This window comes from Carassius gibelio, chromosome B8 (genome assembly GCF_023724105.1).
Source record: "Carassius gibelio isolate Cgi1373 ecotype wild population from Czech Republic chromosome B8, carGib1.2-hapl.c, whole genome shotgun sequence".
Taxonomy (NCBI): Eukaryota; Metazoa; Chordata; class Actinopteri; order Cypriniformes; family Cyprinidae; genus Carassius; species Carassius gibelio.
The window spans coordinates 30,834,041-30,856,315 of NC_068403.1; the positions used below are offsets into that span (position 1 = coordinate 30,834,041).

Genomic DNA, 22,275 nt, shown 5'->3' on the forward strand with positions numbered 1-22,275 from the left:
ATACCTTTCACAACATTTTTTGTGCAGTAGCAGTTTTACATTAAAATGCCAATGGGCACTTCTACTTCTTTTGGAAGTCAGTGTACAGTCAACAGTGATGGTAATGGTAATGGTCAGTAATGGTGTAGGGACAATGTTTGTTCGTACAACTCTGTTCTTCATATTTTTATACAGTATATATACAATCTGTCTAGACGTGCCGCTGAAATTTTGAGAGAGAGTGTGTGCTTGTGTGTGTGTGTGTGTGTGAGAGAGAGAGAGAGAGTGTGTGTGTGTGTGTGAGTGAGTGTGTGTGTGTGTGAGTGAGAGAGAGAGAGAGAGAGAGAGAGAGAGAGAGTTTGTGTGAGTGTGTGTGTGTGTGTGTGTGTGTGTGTGTGTGTGTGTGTGTGTGTGTGTGTGTGTGTGAGTGAAAATCTTCAGATGTAACCCCTTTGCAGTTGTAACTAATCTAGCTACACATTTTTCCTCAGTAACTGTAACAGGTTACCATAACATGTATTGTGAAATTAAATGATGTAATTGTGTTGTGTAACCTCTCCCACACACTGTTGATCTGAGCGTCACTCTCAGCTCTTACATGTAACCCTACACTTTCCTAGTTTCACAATGTTACAGTTTACTGTATAAATGCAGCCTTGGAGACTTTTTTTATTTATTTTATTTTAAAATTTTTTGACCGGTAGTGCACTTTAGAAACACAAGTGAGCATGTGTGTGTGTATGTGCGCGTGTGTGAGAAAGAGAGAGTGTGTGTGTGTGTGTTAGGTGTACAGATTGTTTATGAGTGAAGTTGTTTAGTCTGAAGTCTGAATGACTTGCCCAAACCATAATGAACATATAAACATGGTAGGTTAATGATAACTGTTCTGCCAGGATTTCAAAATAAACTGAGCTGATCTTCCCACTCACTCCTGCAGTGTCACGGCTCTCTTCTGTGTGAAACTGACTGACCGGGGGCTGTTTCTCAGAGTCTCAGTCAGTGTGTGTGTGTGTGTGTGTGTGTGTTGATGTGCAGGTGGAGCCGCTGTCGGGGCCGCTGACCGGCGGGACGCTGCTCACGGTGCAGGGCAGGAACCTCGGACACAACACCACTCAGCTCAACGTCTCCATTGGCCGTGTGCCCTGCAGAGTGCTGCCACAATACTACACTGTCTCAGTCAGGTACAGGACACACACACACACACACACACACACACACACTAGCTGCTGTTGGCCATGGTTGGCCACTTCCTGCACTGAATGACCAAATCCATCACTGCACAGAATGGATGTGACTGATTTAATGTTGATTTGAGCTTCACATGATGTCGGAGTTCATCTGTGCTTCAGTTTGTACACTGGACACCGTTTATTGTGCAAAAGTACACAAAAATTATTAATTTAGCATAAACTATGTTTATCCTTGTTGCAGGTGAGCCATATTTAGTGTCATCTGGGTTGTGTTGTCATTGTATTCATGGTTTTTGAGGGCGTTGCGCAGCTAATTATCCAAGCTTCACCATATGACAGATGATATATTGGCTCGTGATGCAGCAGTTTGTGTGTGTCGCTACAGGTTGGTTTGTGAGACTGATGCATCGCGGGAAGAGATGAGCGATCATGTAACCGTGAGCGTGGCTGGGAACTCTGTGGGCGTTTCAAAGGACATCTTCTCCTTTGTGGTACGTGCAAGCCTTTTGTTCTCTGCTGATTTCCATGTCACACCCTCAGAGTGATGATCCTCTCCTGCATTCGCTCTTTTGTCTTCATCCTGATTTATTTTCCCATCACACCCTTTGCTGTGTGTTAGACCACCCTCTCATGAGGGATTCATGCTAACAGATGCTGATGATACTGACAGATTTTCAGCAAAGGTTTGCGTGATATGATGGCACGTTTGACTGCATGACCTCCGCTGATCGAGAGGAAGGACTCTGGAAGGGCTTTGCTTTGTTTTGTCTGATGGAGTTTCTGGGCTGTCGTCATTTTCACACGGCATTGAGAGATACGGTGGTACGTGAGGTTTGCTTTATAAAGTGTGTGTGGTGGTGTCACCGAGCAAATCCACACTTCAGACTGATGTTCCTGTGCTGATTTACACAGCAAACCTGTGGACCGTGATGACTGAAGGAAAAATGTCCTCCAAAAAGTTTAGCATACATCCACATATTCCAGTATGGAAATATATTAAGACTTAAAAATAAAATAAAAATCATTCTTTACCAAGTCCAAGATTAAGTTTGAGGATGATTCTCACAAAATTAGATTTTCTGCAATGATTTGTCCAGACATTTTTAATTTCCATATGAAAGCCTCCCCTGGACTAAGCAAGTGCATATGGTTTGTCCAGTGTAACTGATCTCTGTGTTAAATAAAATTTTTATAATAATAATAATAATTCACAATTTATGTATACTTTGCAACATCTTGTAAAAAAAAATGTACATGGAAATTCTGTGAGAACAGTCAGGGTCAGTGCGTTCTCGAGTGAAGTCGTCCTAAAAGGGGCAGTACTCCACAGCATGATTTAACACTGACTGGACTATAAACACACAGCCTAGAATAGTGACAGCTGTGGCTGAATGTGCTAGATCTAATGAAGACCCTAACCCTAACCCTGCCTCAGGAATCTGCTGGTGAATGAATTAAAGAGGTCTGAGAGCAGCCTGGGGACCATTGAGCTTAAACAGCTAGCTGTCTTCTGGTCAGTAGCTGATTTTTAGCAGGTCAACCTCGCACCTTTTTACAAAACAGCTTGAGCACTTTCAGCCGTTAGGAGCAGCTGGTATCTTACATGTCAGACCCAAAGCTCTCCAACACACTAAAGACTGAGGCTACCCAAGACTGCTTTTGGTGTGAAACGGAGCTGGAGCTGGAGCTGGGAATCGCGATCAGAAATGGTAAAGAGGAAAGGCAGGAAGAGGGATGAGAATGTGGGCTCCTTCAGAGCTCCTTCCTCAAACCTTTCGCCGCTTCAGTCGCTGAGCTCAGGAAACATCTGGCTGAACAACACACACTCACACATACTTCTGCTTTAATATGCTCCTCTTGACCCTCAGCTAGCCTCCACCCCCACAGGATGTGATGTCACGTGGTCTGTGTGTGCTGTATATGTTCACATGTGTAGCGCTGACATTCACTCTGCATGCCACATTACTCCTCAATCAAATGCTAGAAACTAACCTTCTAGAACCGTTTATGGTTCTAGATGTGATCAAAGCTGCTGCTCTCTGACTTTATCAACACAGCTCTTATTCTGAAATGTGCTCGCTATGCTACAGCATTCCATATTAAAGCCTTCCTGATGGAGAATCCAGCTAAAGCCTGCTGGAAGTGGAGCGTAACAGTGGGTTTGTAGCTGTTCCATGCTGGTGCAGAGTGGCTGGTAGATCTTCAGCCTGTCACAACAGCTGTGTCTGCTGGTCTGCCAGCTCTGTCCAGCGTGGCACTTACTCAGATCACCAACTGGATTGACCCTTAGTTTGGGATTGAACCAACACTTTAAAGTATGGATGCACAATATCATCAGAATTTACCGGAATCGACCGATGATGGTTTAAGATGTAAACATCAGCATCGGCCAATCTGAGAACCCATGCTGATATGCCTTGTGATAAGATGGATTGCCCACATGTGCTCAGGGCGTGATAGTGTGATAGTGACTTGTGTTTCTGAATAAATAAAGCCTAGTTTTGATTTAAAGGCCAGAATCTATAGTGTACATGCATAAAGAATACACTTATACAGTTATAACACTTATACTATATACAGATTTATCCATTCATATTTAAAAATTATTTTCCAAATGGATTGTTTTAAACTTATATACTATGTTCTCTCATAAAAAAAAAAAAACTTTAGTAATGTTTATTAGTTCTTTCTGCTCGTATATAACCAAAACTAAAAACAAATAGTTAATAGTTTCTGCACAGAAGAGACTTGCTGTTGTTTTAAAACTAAGGGAAATATAGATATATATATATATATATAGGCATCAGCTATCATTCAAAATGATCTGAAAAATATCGGCAGAAATCTACTATTGTGCATCCCTAGTTAAAGAAGTTTTTCTCTGTCCTCTGTTTCACAGGAGCCCAGTCTGCTGGAGTTCAGTCCGAGGCAGGGTCCCGTCGCTGGAGGAACCAGACTCACCATCCGTGGTCAGTTCCTGGACGCTGGATCCACTGTCAACGTCAAGATCAACCAGACTCAGAGCTGCACCGTCTTCATGTGAGCGTGTGTTGGTGGCGGTTCCTGTTTTACTGATATATCACCCAAATCTGCTCCTCATGACATCTGCCGTACACTTCTGCAGGCTGTCTAGAGACGTCATCGAGTGTGTGATGCCTCCAGCCGAAGCGGCCGTCGCTGAGAACGTGTCCGTGTGTGTGGTGTATGACGGCCAGCCGTGCTTCAGCACTTCACCCAGATTCACATTCACCTACGAGAAGAACCCTACTATCAGTCACATCAGACCCAACAAAAGCTTCCTCAGGTACTGAACACACACACGACAGCAGTAGTCAACATCTGTCCCATGGTCTGTCTGAACACTCAGTGCTGATTGGCTGGCAGGTATGCATTAAAACCTTTAAATGCACAAATAGTCAGTTCAATCACCGTTCCATATTAATGTGCTGCTTGAGCGGCACACAAAACCCAACACACACACACACACACACACACACAGAGAGGATGGAAATCACAGATTGCACTGTGCACATAAAGAAACTTTTCAACGCTGCTCTGCGACTTTTATTCATAAATCAGCCCAGATACTAGACACTACATTATATTCCTCAGCAACGAGGTGGTAAAATCACAGTTTTTGAAGCAAATAAACTCAGCTTCATTGTTTATAGAGAGACACACAGACGCAAGTAACACACACACAACTGTCATCTCTCTCTCTCTCTCTTTAATTAATTAAAAAAATAAGTGCTATAATTCATTAAAATACATTGTTATATCTATTATTATTATTTATTGTTTCATGATGTGAAAAGTTAGCTGTGCATCAACATTTTTGAATGTGCTTCACGTTCCATGGTAATAATAATTGAATGCACAGCTATGTAAGGCTTTATCCCTCACATACTGCATACCGTGCACAATACTGCCTACATGCAGCAGGATCAGTAGTATGCTAGTATCTTAATACTAAGCCTTTGTTTTAAGATGTAATTGTGTTGCAGCGGGGGTCGCAGTATCTCCGTCACTGGATACGGCTTCGATCTGGTGCAGTCTGTCAGGATGGAGGTGTCTGGAGTCGGACAGACGGTGAGATAAATCATGCTTTGTTTATAAGATAGAGATCGAAGTGCTGCCGTGTGTGTGATGTTTCAGTCTGTGCACTCGTTCATACCAATCTCATTTCCGCAGAGCTGCTCCTGTGTGTCACCTACTCTGATCGTTTGTCAGTCTCCTGCCGCCAATCAATCCCAGCAGGCCACGGCTCTCTTCTACCTCAACGAGGTTCTGTACAGAGGAGAGGACACGTCTCCATCAGGACGAGGGCCAGACGAGGACGAGCAGCCTCACGCTGATGCCTTTCACTTTGAATATGTGGAGGATCCACAGTTCTATACGGCCAACAAAGAGAAACTCATCAAACATCATCCTGGAGAGCCCCTCATCCTCATCATCAATGTGAGTGTGTGTGTGCGTGTGTGTGTGTGTCGATCATCTAGAACTAGACAGCATGTTGAACTATTAATTAAACAAAAAGAAAATATACACTCCTTCAGGTGAACATAGATGTACGTGAGTTTGTTTGTTCAATGAAACAGATTTGGAGAAATTCCATCAGTGTTTCATTTAATGGGAGGAGCCAACGACATACACAGTGGGCGTGGCCTCAGCCCTCTGAGAGGCTTTTATTAACACAAAATTAAATAAAACAGGGGATAAAGGTGGCCAAAGGGGGAGAGTGTCCAAAACAACCGGGGATCTGGTGTCCTCGTCGTGCTGCAGGGTTCGTGTGGGTCGGGCAGTGTTCATGGAGGAAGGGTCCAGGTAAGGGGCGGAGTCCGGCGGCCGCACGCGCTCCCCTCTTCGGCTTCTTCTAGCGGACCCACCCACCCTTCCTGGACCCATGAGGACACTAGTGTGCATGCACGGGGAAGAGACGGGTCTCCCGAGTAGAGGCGTATTGGGATTGGGCGTATTGGGCGTATTCACATCAGGTGTGCCCCATCACACGCCACCAGCCCTGACTCGTCCAGCGCCCCTGTTAGTGTACAAATCCATACAAGATAGACGATGAATGTTAATTATAAATGCACTAGGGCTGAGAATAATAGTAATGGTCCACACCTATCCTATGGTCTGCCATGACAAGAGTATCTGACCATTGTTCACACACACACACACACACACACACACACACACACACAGTGTTGGGGAAGTCCAGATCTGTGTGGCAGGATGTTATGAGTTTCTGAGGGTCAGACAGGAAGTACCTAACAGGCACAGAAGAGCCAGGGAGTTTTATTTTCATTCTCTCCTAAAGAATTGGGAAGGAAGGAAGGAAGACGACATCAAGACAGTGTCTCTGTGTTTGCTATCAAAGTATGCGGCTAATTATCCCATGGCCTTTAGTTGTTCATATTTAAACATATTTATACGCTGTGTCCTAAACAGCTGTGATGAACAACAGGACGTTCTGTCAATCACATGTCCTCTGTCACATACAGTATCTGTATATTTAAATTCATGAAGTGTAACAGGCTCTGCATGTGATTTTGCTCTGGTGTGTCAGAAAGGGCCAAGTGAGCTGGACCTGACACTGCAGGAATACTCTGTGACGATTGGTTCAGACCTCTGTGACATCACCTTCCACAACGAGCAGCTGTTCCACTGCACCATCAACAGATCCCTGAGCGTCAGCAGCGGGGAGCTGCCCGTCACTGTGAGTCCACACACACACACACACACACTCACTGAGACACACACACACACACACTCACTGAGACACACACACACAGCAGGAAATACAGCCACAAATCCCCGTGTAAAAAAAAAAAAAAACCTGAATGCACCTTAAACTTACAAAGTCAAGTCAAAGTCACCTTTATTTAAACAGTGCTTTAAACAAAATACATTGCGTCAAAGCAACTGAACAACATTCATTAGGAAAACAGTGTGTCAATAATGCAAAATGATAGTTAAAGGCAGTTCATCATTGAATTCAGTGATGTCATCTCTGTTCAGTTTAAAAGTCAACAATATCGCTGTAGATGAAGTGACCCCAACTAAGCAAGCCAGAGGCAACAGTGGCAAGGAACCGAAACTCCATCAGTGACAGAATGGAGAAAAAAACCTTGGGAAAAACCAGGCTCAGTTGGGGGGGTCAGTTCTCCTCTGACCAGACGAAACCAGTAGTTCAATTCCAGGCTGCAGCAAAGTCAGATTGTGCAGAAGAATCATCTGTTTCCTGTGGTCTTGTCCTGGTGGTCCTCTGAGACAAGGTCTTTACAGGGGATCTGTATCTGGGCTCTAGTTGTCCTGGTCTCCGCTGTCTCTCAGAGCAGTAGAGGTCCTTTCTAGGTGCTGATCCACCATCTGGTCTGGATACGTACTGGATCCGGGTGACTGCAGTGACCCTCTGATCTGGACACAGACTGGATCTCGTGGCCACGGTGACCTCGGAACAAGAGAGAAACAGACAAATATTAGCGTAGATGCCATTCTTCTAATGATGTAGCAAGTACATCGGGTGTTATGGGAAGTGTTTCCGGTTCCGGTTTACCTAATTAATGCAGCCTAAAAATCCTTTAACGGATTTGGATATTAAAAGCATATTAGTATGTTATATGTAAGCCAGGTTAGAGATATGGGTCTTTAATCTAGATTTAAAATGCATTTCTGCATTTGACATTGAGAGCATAGGCCGTAATTTAGATATATTTTTGAGATGGAAAAATGCAGTTTTACAAATGCTAGAAACGTGGCTTTCTAAGAAAAAAATTGCGATCAAATAGCACACCTAGGTTCCTAACTGATGACGAAGAATTGACAGAGCAGCCATCAAGTCTTAGACAGTGGTCTAGGTTATTACAAGCACAGTTTTAGGTCCTATAATTAACACCTCTGGGTTTTTTGTTTTTTTCTAGAATTTAGCAGTAAGAAATTACTCGTCATCACGGATTTATATAGAATATGCATTCCGTTATATTTTCAAATTGGCATGTTTCTCCGGGCCACAAAGAGATATAGAGCTGAGTATTATCAGCATAAAAGTGAAAACTAACAACATGTTTGTTGATGATATCTCCCAAGGGTAACATATAAAACGTGAAGAGTAGCAGCCCTAGTACTGAGCCTTGAGGTACTCCATACTGCACTTGTGATCGATATGATACATCTTCATTCACTGCTACGAACTGATGGCGGTCATATAAGTACGATTTAAACCATGCTAATGCACTTCCATTAATGCCAACAAATATAATTGTGAGGATACCACCTTTTCTAGTATCTTGGACAGAAAAGGGAGATTTGAGATTGGTCTATAATTAACTAGTTCTTTGGGGTCAATTTGTGTTTGTTTTTTTTTTTGATTAGAGGCTTAATAACAGCCGGTTTGAAGGTTTTGGGGACATATCCTAATGACAATGAGGAATTAATAATAGTCAGAAGAGGATCTATGACTTCTGGAAGCACCTCTTTTAGGAGCTTAGATGGTATAGGGTCTAACATACATGTTGTTGGTTTAGATGATTTAACAAGTTTATACAATTCTTCCTCTCCTATAGTAGAGAATGAGTGGAACTGTTCCTCAGGGGTCTATAGTGCACTGTCTGATGCGATACTGTAGCTGACGGCTGAATGGTTGCAATTTTATCTCTAATAGTATCGATTTTAGAAGTAAAGTAGTTCATAAAGTCATTACTGCTGTGGTGTTGGGAATTGTCAACACTTGTTGAGGCTTTATTTTTCGTTAATTTAGCCACTGTATTGAATAAATACCTGGGGTTATGTTTGTTTTCTTCTAAAAGAGAAACCCTACCCTTTTCTGTAGGATAGGTTACTTTCCCACCAAGCAATACGAAATACCTCTAGTTTTTGTTTTCCTCCAGCTGTGCTCCATTTTTCGGGCTGCTCTCTTTAGGGTGCAAGTATGCTCATTATACCATGGTGTCAAACTGTTTTCCTTAAGCGTAAAGGAGAAACTGTATTTAAAGTGCTAGAAAAGAGAGAGTCCATAGTTTCTGTTACATCATCAAGTTGTTCTGAGTTTTTGGATATGCTAAGGAATTCGGATACATCAGGAAGATAACTTAAAAAGCAGTCTTTTGTGGTAGAATTGATGGTTCTTCGATACTTGTAACAAGAAGTAGAATTTACAGTTTCAGTTATATGAAGTTTGCACAGAACTAAATAATGATCTGAGATATCATCACTTGGCTGCATAATTTCAACACTGTCAACATCAATTCCATGTGACAGTATTAAATCTAGAGTATGATTTCAACAATGAGTAGGTCCTGAAACATGTTGTCTAACACCAATAGAGTTCAGAATGTCTATAAATGCTGATCCCAATACATCTTTTTCATTATCAACATGGATATTAAAATCACCAACTATTAAACGTTTTCTGCAGCCAGAACTAACTCGGATGTAAAATCACCAAACTCTTTAATAAAGTCAAAATCTACGCATGTTAGAGAAGTGTAAACTTATTTAAACAAAGCCCAAGATCTGCACAGATTCATAAGATATCTTCTACTGTAGATATCTACATTTGTGCTCTAGTCCAGAATGACCGTTTTTGTTGAACTATCGCTTTAATATAGTAAAACTTTAATATTGAACATATACAGCATTTGTTTAATACATTATCTAACAGAAGTGATCATGAAGCATGTTTAAATGCATTAAGGGGATTGTTCCTGGTGATAATTACGTTATACGGTCCTGAGGCTTTGGTAGTTTAATCATGAGTGTCCTGTGTGTTGATAAGCTCCACTGATGCAGGAAGTGCTCGTTCTGTGTAGAGCAGAGGTTCATCTTCACTCCTCACTGTGACCTACAGACTGTGACTGGACCCTGAATGTCTTCATGTGTGCCTCACACACAACACCACACACTCCCTCATCACCCGTATCAGAGCGCTGTGTCTGACGCTAATCACGCTATCCGCCGGATCAGCGACTGGAATGTGCTGGACCAGACACCAAAACAAGCATTAATCAAGCCCTCACATCACCAGTGAAATCCCCCGCTCTTCGTTTGGTCTGACTCTGAAACAGCAGAAGCTATATTTAACACGTTAATGGAGCAGAGCGAGCACTGAACGTCTGAAGAAACACGTCAAACAAACCTCTTGATTGTAGGAAAGTCTTGAGGCCCAGTCAAGCATCCAGAGCACTTTGTCCTGAGGAACGCTGTTTGATGGGAACGAGAGGACCGCTGTACTCATGCACTGTGTTCAGGCTAGATGTACAGACTGACAGTTTTATTAACAGGACTAATGGACAGTGACTGCAAAACATGCAAGTCTGCCATCATTTACTCCATGTCTATATGAATCAGATCATGTAAAGGATCTCTCCTCCATACAGTGAACAGAGCATCATACCTCACCCAGACTGACACAGACTGAGTTTCATCAGATTCACACAGCTGAGATCCGCCCCCTGTAGCTGAGTGAGTTGAGTGTGATGTGATGTGTGTTTCAGGTGCATGTGGGTCACTTCGTGAAGGTGATAGCGTTGGTGCAGATGGGTGGAGGCAGCGAGCTGGCCATCATCGTCTCCATCGTGGTGTGCTGTGTGCTGCTGCTGCTGTGCACTGTGGGTACGTCTCTCCTCAGACATCACTCATCAGTCAGATAGCGAGAGAGTTCAGATCCGCAGAAGAGAAGCTGCTCCATTACTGATCCCCTGGACTGTTCTGTGTGTGTGTGTGCAGCGCTGGTGGTTTACTGCACTAAGAGCCGCAGGGCAGAGAGGTATTGGCAGAAGACTCTGTTACAGATGGAGGAGATGGAGTCACAGATCCGTGAGGAGATACGCAAAGGTAACACACACACACACACACACACACACACTCTTTCTCTCTCTGCAGTGATGGACTGTCAGTTTTAATCCCAGTGGATCAGCACACATCTCTCACACACTCTTAAAGATCATGTGATGTGTGTGTTTATGTTCGTGTGTGAGCCTGACAGCAGGAAATGATCACACACTCAGAGTGTGTCATAAATCAGTGTTGTTACTCGCCCCTGTCCTTTAGTCTCCCAGTTGTGTAGACAGGATCTGGATAGATATTTCATCCGTCTCTGTCTGCGCTCCTTCACGTCCTCGTTGCTCCACATGGCTTTCTTTCTCCTAGTTAACATGAACATCTGTATAAAATGAACAGTCTATGCTACAGAGTAGCTTTCATTCAGAGTGGCTTTACATTGCATACACATTGAAACCCTTGGCACACACAATAACATCACCACAAATAACAGACTCCAACTGACCTGTCCTCCACAGCGGCTCATTCATGCTCACAGATATTCCTAAGACCCTAATGTTGTTTTTGCCCTTTCTGGTTCATGTTTATGTTTATGTTCTGAGGAAAGACAGTCATGCAGGTTGGAACTGTTTGTTTACTTCTGGATATGACATTGTGTCCTGTGAAGACTTTAATCAGAACATCTGTTTGAACAGTAATGAAGTGTGACCATGTGAATCTGTGGTGAACAGCATGTCCAGTTGGAGCAGTAAACACACTTGAGTTGGGTTGAAGTGTGTGATTGTTCTTGTAGTTGGGGGTGTTTGTGTGTGTGTGACTCAGAGGAGCTCAACATCTCTCCGTCTCCCTCACTGCTTCTCCTTTCCTGCTGTTTCATTCTTGGTTTCCATGATAATTGAGTTTGCCTGAACACACACAAACATCCTGTCTTGAAACAATAAGAGGATGTCTCACTTCCTGTTATCCCAGCAGGACTGATCTGATATCAGCTCCACTCGTGTCCTGAAGACTGGAGACAGATGAGCAGCGCTGCTGTCAGATCAGTGGAGAACTGACCACACACACACACACTGAGAGACACACACAGAGACACACACACACACTGAGAGACACACACACACACGCACGTACTTTCTCAAAAAAACTCATTCTGTATGATTTATAAGTGTTTTGAAAAATGGGGACATGGGTTATGTGCTCATAAGTCACCCTCTCCTTGTAATACCTGTGTCATACCCATGTCATTATACAGAGTTGTGTCCTGATATGATACAAAAACATGCCCACACACACACACACACACACACACTCACACTCACACTCACACACACACACACACACACACACACACACACACACAGATACAGCGCTAGATCCAGAATCAGAGTCTGACCTCTCACCACAAACCACTGCTTCACATACATGATGTGTGTGTTTTCTGGTTTGTGTTATACAACCGTGTATAATGACATGGTTATTACAACATAAACATAGTTTATCAGGTTTTTTTTTATTCAACGAATGCCTGTAATTGTGTGTGAGGGGATAGAGAATACAGTTTGTGTGAGTCTCTCTCTCTCTGTGTGTGTGTGTGTGTATGTGTGTGTACGGCCATTTTAAAACTACAGTAGCTGCTTCATATCAACACTATAAATCCTGATATTGTCTCACAGAATGAGAGTTTGAGAGCTGAAGCTCAACAACAGTGTGAGAATGCCCTTATCCTCTTTCAGATGGCAAAGTCAAATCTTCAACGGGAAAGTGTGTTCATGCCTGAAATGAGGAGCAGGTTTTTGTGCTGGGGTTGATGTGAGTGATTTGGTCAGCCGTGTGTTTGTGTGTGTCAGGTTTTGCGGAGCTGCAGACTGATATGACGGACCTGACCAAAGAGCTGGGCCGCACACAGGGAATCCCCTTCCTGGAGTACAAGCAGTTCGTCACGCGCACCTTCTTCCCCAAGGTCTGGTCACTGCACACAGCAGGGCACAGCAGTTACAGCTGAATGATGGGAAACACGAGATGCTCAGGAAACACTGACTCTGTGTGATGTGTGATGAGCTGAAACAGATGCTCAGTGATGTCCAAGCAGTAACACACCGTGCCCATAACTATATATATCTGTCACATTTAAATTAGTGCTGACAAACGACTAATCGTGATTAAATAAAAAAAAAAAAAAATAAAAAACGTTTTTGCTTACATAATATATGTGTGGGTACTGTATAGATTTATTATGTAAACACATATACAGTATATATTTAGAAAATATTTACATGAATATATTTATGTTCATGTAATTTATGTAATATATAAATATATTTAATATATAAACAGCATATTTCTCTTAAATAAATATGTGCATGTGTGTGTATTTATATATAGCTAATAAATATAGACAAACACACATATATATTACATGAACAAAAACTTTTATTTTGCATACGATAAATTGTGATTAATAATTTGACAACACTAATTTAAATGCAGAAATGCTTACATTATCAAGCCAAGTGATGTTTATTTTAAAGACAGTAGCACAAGCAGAACATCAGATGATTAGTATAATTATCACAGACTGGATATTGTTACACTTTCCACCCGATGCTGGTGGATGATGTAGTTCATGTGACGTCATACATCTGCTGAATCCTTCAGTCATGCTACATATCACTGTCAGGGCAAATGGTGAAAATCATTGCAAAAAATGCTTAGAAGGCCTTGATTTCTTTAAACAGCACATATTTCTCTAGATTGTGCTTGAAGTGTGCAGAAGTGGCATGTTCTTATTGAAGACACTGGATTTAAGGGTTTGTGTTTAGAGTTGATTTGTAGTTTACTAGAGAGTTAAAGTCTCCAGCCAGGGCAGATGCAGTACTCTCCTCGTCCCCTATATTTGTTCTCCAGTGAAAACCGCAGATGTAGCACTTTTCCAGTTTTAGTGTCTGCACAATACTGGGCAGAAAGACAAGAAACTCCTGAACACTCCCTCCAGCGCACTGACACAATAGACTGTGTTTAGGGGAATTCTGTGTGTGTTTGCTGTTAACAGAGTTTTACTGTGAGCTCACTGTGTGTGTGTGTGTGTGTGTGTGTGTGTGCAGATGTGCTCTGACTACGAGAGGAGTCTGGTCCAGCCGGTGTATGAGAACGATCCTCTGGGTCCACGAGCTCTGTCTGAGACTCATCCTCTGCTGCAGGACTGGCAGGTGAGACCAGCTACCATCAGTGTCCAGAAACCTCTCTGACCACTCATTAAACCACCGCTCGTGGAGCTTCTGTGTGTTTGCAATGAAGCAGAGATTCAGCAGTCACCTCTGACCATAACCCTGTTCTTTTCCTTCTTCTGAGGAAGCTCTCGTTTCCTGTCAGCAGCCTTTCTTTCTTTCTTTCTTTCTTTTCATTTGTTTTTCTTTTAGCTGAGATTATTTTACTGGGTCGCTGTGAGTTTCATAATGTTTGAAGAGTTGTTGCACAGTTGGAAAATGATTGTGGTGATTCCCATGTGCAGTATTGTACAATGGGGTGTTTTGTAAGATGAAGAGTTGATTTGTCAAAAATCGCTATTACAGAATTGCATGAAGGCCAAACAAGAATGTATAAGGGCGTCATGTAGTGTGTGAACATGTTAATGCACTTTATGACCCACCAGTTTGGAAATCAATGCTTTATCCTGTATTACGTGTCTCTCCTCTCTGTGTAAGTCGTCTAACAGTGTGCGGCCGAACCTGGAGGAGGGAATCACGCTGTTTTCCACTCTTCTCAACAACAAACACTTCCTGGTCACCTTCGTTCATGCGCTGGAGCAGCAGAAAGACTTTGCCGTAAGAGACAGGTGAGTACAGAGAAACACAAGCGAGAACAATGACAGGATCCGAGCACATCCCAGCGCTCCTGCGACAGTCTGACAGCACTTCTGTGAAGACTCGAACCCAGAAACCAGTGCACTGATCTTAAGAACATGTAATGCACATCAAGAAAGTTTATATCCTCTGAAGAAACCGCCCAGGGCCTCGTTTCTGAAGAGCACCAGAGAATCCATGGCACGAGTCGTGGTGATTCTGTGAGGGTTGCTTCCTCTGTGTGCAGTTATCCATCAGCAGGACCTCGTCTTTGTCCACGCCGCCGTCAGTGTGAACGTGTCTCATGATGTGTCCATGATCTTTCCTTGATGTTTAGGTGCAATCTGGCCTCTCTGCTCACCATTGCCCTCCATGGTAAACTGGAGTACTACACCAGCATCATGAAGGAGTTGCTAGTGGATCTGATCGACGCTTCAGCCTCCAAAAACCCCAAACTGATGCTCCGGCGGACCGAGTCCGTGGTGGAGAAGATGCTCACCAACTGGATGTCCATCTGCATGTACAGCTACCTTAAGGTTTGTGAAGAGTTCAGCAGCTGATTGTAGTGTCTGGCTTCAGTTCTGAGTCTGCTCATAAGCTGCCCTTTCTCTCGCATCCTCAGGAGACGGTCGGAGAGCCGTTCTTCCTGCTGCTGTGTGCCATCAAGCAGCAGATCAACAAGGGCTCGATCGACGCCATCACGGGGAAGGCACGCTACACACTCAACGAGGAGTGGCTCCTGCGAGAAAACATCGAAGCCAAACCACAGGTGAGCTCCAACACACGACAGACCTGTCTTTCCAGCTGTGAAATGCCCATTTCTGGCCTCTTATCTCCTCTGTCTGCCTTCCAGAACATCAACGTCTCCTTCCAGGGCTTCGGTATGGACTCAGTGATCGTGCGTGTGATGAACACGGACACCATCGGTCAACTGAAGGAGAAGATACTAGAGGCCTTTTACAAGAACCTGCCCTTCTCACAGTGGCCTCGAGAAGAGGATGTTGATCTGGGTAAAGAATCTCCGAGCATGGTTAAATCAATCTGTTCACAGCAGACAGGCTGGTTACGAATCAGAACAGGGTAGATATTACAAACTCAAGTCAGATATGAGGATGAAAAGGTACATTTTTATTCATGTGTCTGCTTCCATACAGCTCCTGTTCTTCTGTGTTGTGTGAGATGTTGAGAAATTTGACTCAGAAGATCATTTGATCATTCAAATATGGGTCCATCAGTAAATGTGTCAAAACAACAAAACCGACTAAGAGTCACTACTCATTATTTGCAATCCAGAAAGATTCATATGACCGTCATCAGTGACAACTGGAGATTTCCCCGTAGTCACCAGTAGTATATTGATAACCGTATACACACTACAAACACATAGTCACATAATGTATAAAAGTAATAGTAATATGCACGGTTTGGTGTGATTTGAGCTAAGTGATCGTTAGATTTAAGCCTCGAGCACACTGGGATGATTATCGAGCACGCTTATCGCCAGCGTTTTTCAAGACGTTTTTCAACGTGTCTTGTGTGTTCTTACCCAATCGATTTTCACTGGCGATGAGCAAATTCAATCCCTGACATTAGATGCTTAATGAAAAAACCCCAGTACACATCGAATCCTATTTGATCTGCAATTCCTCTCCAATAACAGTTGTCTCTAATCGAGATTTTTGTAGTCGCTGTCACGTTTGTCATCAAGCTCTACATTCATGTCACCTCGATGCATCTTCTGGTCTACGGACTCTTCATCAGAAGGCATCAAGTGTGCTTGGCAAGAACGTTTTGTGCTTGAGCGCCACCAAGTCATGTTTTACTATAACTTCAGCAGCTGTAGGCACGTGAACAAAAGCACCAATATCATTGGTCGGCCAGTTTTTAATGCAGCTCGTCAAACCAACAAAAACAAGTTTTTTTTTTAAATGACGCTTCTACAACTGGTGTTTTGCGCGTCGGTGTACACGCTCACATTTGCACCCTTTGTTTAGTCGCCAGGTGTTAAACGTCATTGATAATCATGCCGGCACACAACCCACGTAATGAAAATAACTCTGCGTATAACGACAATTGCAGGTTTCGAACACAGATGGCGACAAAGAGGCGAAACATACGGACTGCAGCTTTAAATATGTAAATGCATTTGTTTTAATATGAAAAAGATGTGTATTCAGGAGTAATGTGATTAATGTCAGTTTATGAAGGGAATTGTGCTGTTTTCTGAATGAATGCTCACCAGTGTCGGGGAAAGTTACTTTTAAAAGTAATGCATTTAAATATTGCGTTCCTTCCTAAAAAAGTAACTTATGACGTTACTTAGTTACGTTTTATGGAAAGTAATACGATGCATTACTTTTGCACTACTTTTTACACATGAACAGGGCTTGATTGTTTTTAATATAACAAGTTCTTTTTATAGCAAATGTAAAAGCCCTTTCACACCGAAAAGTGTAATGAATGAACCTCAGGCTGAAGGAAAAGTAAATCCACGTCTGTAAAGTGGAACACATGAGAACATGGTTTAACACTCTGCAGCATTAAGAAAACAGTGAGACCCAGATGTTAGTTTATCTAAAGTCATCTCGTTTATTAGTATGGTTGAACTGGATCAGCAAAGGGATTTAATACATTTGTGTTAATATATTTAATTATTTCAATGTTTTAATTCATTTTGATAAATACTAATTTTTTTTTTTTTTTTTTTTTTTTTTTTTTTTTTTGCGAGTGGGATGAATTGATGCACATTCATAGTCTAGAACTACATCATGTTCACACAGTGCACGCACCGCGTCTGTACTTCTGATTTCTCCCAATATGTCAGTCAATAAATGAGAAAACTAGGTTACTGCCGTTACTTTTTTGAAAAACAAAAATTATTTTTCTTGTTAATAAAAAAGTAATCCATTACTTTGCTAATTACTTGAAAAAAAGTAATCTGATTACGTAACTTGTGTTACTTGTAATGTGTTACCCCCAACACTGGCTCACTGTGATTGGTCTGTGCCGCTCAGAGTGGTTCCCAGTGGGCCGCAGCAGCAGAATCCTGCAGGATCTGGATGACTCGTCTGTCATGGAGGACGGCAGGAAAAAACTCAACACCGTCTTCCACTATCAGGTGAGTGTGTGTGTGTGTGTGTGAGTGAGTTAATTTGATTCATATTTTGTCTGAATTGATAATGCCTTTATCTGCCATGACTCTTGAGGCATTTTGACCATATTTAAATATACTCTAAATTCAGAAGATTTTCCCCCACATTAGTGCAAGAAACTGGCTAATTCACACAGAGCCAAAATGGAACCCATGGATATCGAGCCTACATCAGCCCTTCCATGAAACGCTGGCAGTGTGACCCAGAGAATAGCACAGTGCGCATCACTCTAATGACCTCTGACCTGTCTCTTGCAGATCCCAGATGGAGCGTCACTGGCCATGAGCATGAAGGACAAGAGAGAGAACACACTGGGCCGAGGTGAGGATCACATGACCTCACATACACATCATATCCTACAAACTCAGGTACAAGCTCCTGGTGCTGCTTACGTCTTTTCAATCAACCTTTCTTTCTGTTGCTTCACAGTGAAAGATCTGGACACAGACAAGTATGTTCATCTGGTGAGTGCGCTGACATCTCAGTTTTCACATGAGTTCGGTCATCATACTGATAATCAAGAATCATAACTGACCAGTGATCTGCTCAAACTCGCTGTTGTAAGCTGATTTTATCATGGTCACCACATTCTTCACCGGCTCTTATACAGTAACAGGAGTTAGTCTTATAAACTCTGGTCAACACTCTCTCTAGACAAAGACAGATCGTCAGAGCCTTCAAATCTGTGCAATCACCTCCCTCATTTACACTGTGAGGTTTGGCCTCCAGTTTCACAACTTCACAGCTGAGGGAGAAAAACAGGTGACGTAATTGCCATGATAAAACATTTCTTGGCAAAGCAACAGAGAATGATCTGAAAGGTGATATCAGTTGGGTCTCTCAAACAGTGTTCATGGGAAACGATTAATAACTGGCCTAAAGCACTGATTAAATTAGGAAATAGCATGTGAGGAATTACAGCAGAAGCACTTCCCAGAACTGTGAGCAGAAGAGCTTAGGTCACTTGAGTCCGAATGTGTTAGATTGAGCTGGTGGACTGATGATTCATGGGTAACGGCTCGATGCTGTGGTTTGACTGCAGGTGCTGCCACACGACGAGCTGACAGAGAGCAGGAAGTCCCACAGACACAGTCACAGGAAGAAGGTGTTACCTGAGATCTACCTGACACGACTGCTCTCCACTAAGGTAACGCTCCACTCATGACTCCAGAAAATGGAAGCATAGCTACAGACAATAGAAGTAAAATAAAAATATGATATAAAACATGGAAAACACAAAGACAGTACACTGCTATGTCTGTATATACGGTTCTGTGTCTCAGTCTGTAGCAGGAACACGGGGTTAATTGAGTGCAGAAGCTGACCCATGTCTACAGATTGTTGTGCAAGTCTCTGGTCTGTCCAGATGCAGCAGGATATCACCCAGCGCTTGCTCAGTCTGACACATCATCATGACATTGCAAACATAGACTCACACTACACTGCACAGAGGGACAGTAGATGTTGGGAAGAGGTCATGAAGACAGAAGATGATGGATTGATTGTGATTGTGTTTGTGCTGCACAGGGAACCCTGCAGAAGTTCCTGGACGATCTGTTTCAAGCCATCCTCAGCATTCCTCCAGAGAAACCACCGCTAGCTGTCAAATACTTCTTTGACTTTCTAGAAGAACAGGCGGACAAGCGTGGCATAACCGACCCCGACACGTTACACATCTGGAAGACCAACAGGTACGGATGCACAGAACCATGAGCTGGTTTAAACGTCCTGCTCACAATCCTTCATGTTTGATGGAAATCTAATAACTCCCTCCACCTCTGTCAGGTAATTGTTGATCACTAAGTTCTTACTGTTCAAGTCCTTGCAACCAGGCACTTTTTCCCATCCATTCAGTCCCTGCACACATTGCAGAAGTTAAAGGGGTTGCTGTTGACTACTGTGATCTACAGAGAGATCTATCTAAGGATGCTGGAGCAGAAGAGTGTTAGCTGTGATGTTCTCTCTGTGTCTCTCCACAGTTTGCCTCTGCGCTTCTGGGTCAACATCCTGAAGAACCCTCAGTTTGTGTTTGATATCGATAAGACGGATCACATGGACGCGTGTCTGTCTGTCATCGCACAGGCTTTTATTGACGCCTGCTCTCTCTCTGACCTGCAGCTGGGCAAAGTAAGTACACACTCACACACACACACACACACACACACACACACACTCACACACACACACACACACGCACGCACACACACACACACACACACTCACACACACACACACACACACACATGCTTACACACACACACACTCACACACACACACACACACACACACACACGCACGCACACACACTCACACACACACACACACACACACACACTCACACACACACACACACACACACACACACACACACACACACACTCAGTATCTACTGGTATTACTATCCATGTGGAGATATTTGGTCTTTATAGTGTAACTCATGATAATTGAGAAAACAAAACAGGTCACATACATTTTCAGCTTAACCAGCCGTCTGTTCAAAACCGTGTGAATTTAGCAGGAATTAATATAGTCTAAACCAAAAAAAAAAAAAAAGGATTACAGCAGATTTGATTTGAATATATTTGGGATAATATACCCCTGGCTGATCTGAAAAGAGTCTTGGTCATTAATGACTCATTATAATCTCTCCGATCCAGAGTACATACAATCTTCATACACATCTGCGTCTGATCGACTGTTTCTTTATTACAGGATTCTCCCACCAATAAACTGCTGTATGCCAAAGAGATCCCGGAGTATAAGAAGCGAGTGCAGTGTTACTACCAGCAGATTCAGGAGATGGCGGCGCTGAGCGAGCAGGAAATGAATGCTCACCTGGCCGAGGAGTCCCGGGTGAGCCGAGCACACACTTCTGATCACCAGATGATATAAACAATCACACTGTTGAGATTTGATTTGTAGTATGGCATACATCGCTTTATGTGAGTGTAAGATTGGATTTACTTATAGTAGCTGTACATGTTCACAATTATTCATTCTAATCACTGCATTATACATTTGAAATATGGCAGAATGCAAAAATATCAAGTGCATATAAAATATATACATTTGTATACTTACAAAGAATTTCTGTTTTTTTTCTGCAGAGATACAGGAATGAGTTCAACACTAACCTGGCCGTGATGGAAGTCTACAAGTATGCCAAGAGATATCGCAATCAGGTGAGTGACTCCTCCAGCTGTGTGTCCTGAGACCTGCGGTGGAGTAACTGTCCTGAGCGTGTGTGAGTGTGTGTGTGTGAGCGTGTGTGTGTGTGTGTGTGGGAGGGGGGGGGGCTTAAAAAGTCTGAAATTGTACAAGAAAGTCTTAATTATGATTTCAAGATGTCTTAAATTTGGGGAGTGAATTAGCAGAATTGCGTTAAGGCTGAATGTGACGATTAATCGATGCACTGCACATTCAAAGTCTGCGCTGCTCTGTGTTCTGCTGTTACCACGGAAACGGTGAATGAATGAGCGTTTTCAACACAACCGTTGTTTTGTGTTCGAGTTCAGACCAATGCGATAATCAACCCATGTTTTCACCCTGCAAACACAAAGAGCTTTAAATGTGAACTAGTGGATCAATAAAAAGACAATGCAGTATAAATATCGAAACATTGGGGTGAATGAATATATATGGTCTGCGACAATATCGTAATTGTTGTTTTAATGATGACCGATTTGATATTATGAGTATATCATGAAAAGCAAACACAAAACACACCTACAGAGGTGTACATCGTGTATATCGTGATGAAGTCTAGTAGGTTAGACTAGTGCTCGTGCACATTGAGAGTGCGTTCTTTCACTGCATGAATCAGTCTATTAAAGTGAGTTTAGAATTATCACATAATTTAAGATATGGGGCAGAAAATGTAAATATTTATATAATTTCATATAGTCAGTATCACACGAGGAATGCTGTTTTTTCTTTCTTCAACAGTTAGCATGATTACAAATGTGATCTTGATTTTATACAACCATTCAATAAACATGTAGTTAATATTAACAGACTTACGTTTTAGACACCATATTTCCTGTTTTTGCTCTTTCGCCTACAAAAATCATGAAAATTTCACGTTTAAGGTACCCTTTCAATTTATAAAGGTGCCATAGAATGCATTGATACAATATTTTTAATTGTTCTCTGATGTCCCCAGAGAGATTGTATATGAAGTTTTATCTCAAAATACCCTACATAGATTTGTTTATAGCTTGTTGAAATGGCCACTTTTAGGGTATTAGCCAAAACGCTCTGTTTCTGTGTATGTCCCCTTTAAATGAAAATGATCTGCTGCTCCCATCTCCCTTTTCTAAGAGTGCAGAGCAGTCA

General features: G+C 42.5%; 1 protein-coding gene across 3 annotated transcripts in view; it reads left to right on the forward strand.

Moving 5' to 3' along the window:
• Positions 1-22,275, forward strand: part of plxnd1 (plexin D1) — a 62,632-nt gene that overhangs the window by 35,218 nt on the left and 5,139 nt on the right. Inside the window, exons 13-35 of one of the 3 annotated variants that reach the window (XM_052562866.1) lie at positions 1,015-1,160; positions 1,555-1,660; positions 4,069-4,208; positions 4,294-4,473; positions 5,174-5,258; positions 5,361-5,627; positions 6,739-6,888; positions 10,664-10,781; positions 10,896-11,003; positions 12,797-12,909; positions 14,051-14,155; positions 14,651-14,781; positions 15,126-15,324; positions 15,411-15,557; positions 15,642-15,798; positions 17,803-17,906; positions 18,198-18,261; positions 18,370-18,404; positions 18,983-19,087; positions 19,468-19,631; positions 19,920-20,067; positions 20,653-20,793; positions 21,048-21,122. In XM_052562866.1, the coding sequence (XP_052418826.1) occupies positions 1,015-1,160; positions 1,555-1,660; positions 4,069-4,208; positions 4,294-4,473; positions 5,174-5,258; positions 5,361-5,627; positions 6,739-6,888; positions 10,664-10,781; positions 10,896-11,003; positions 12,797-12,909; positions 14,051-14,155; positions 14,651-14,781; positions 15,126-15,324; positions 15,411-15,557; positions 15,642-15,798; positions 17,803-17,906; positions 18,198-18,261; positions 18,370-18,404; positions 18,983-19,087; positions 19,468-19,631; positions 19,920-20,067; positions 20,653-20,793; positions 21,048-21,122 (2,988 nt within the window). The other 2 variants (XM_052562867.1, XM_052562868.1) reach the window with 2 other exon arrangements.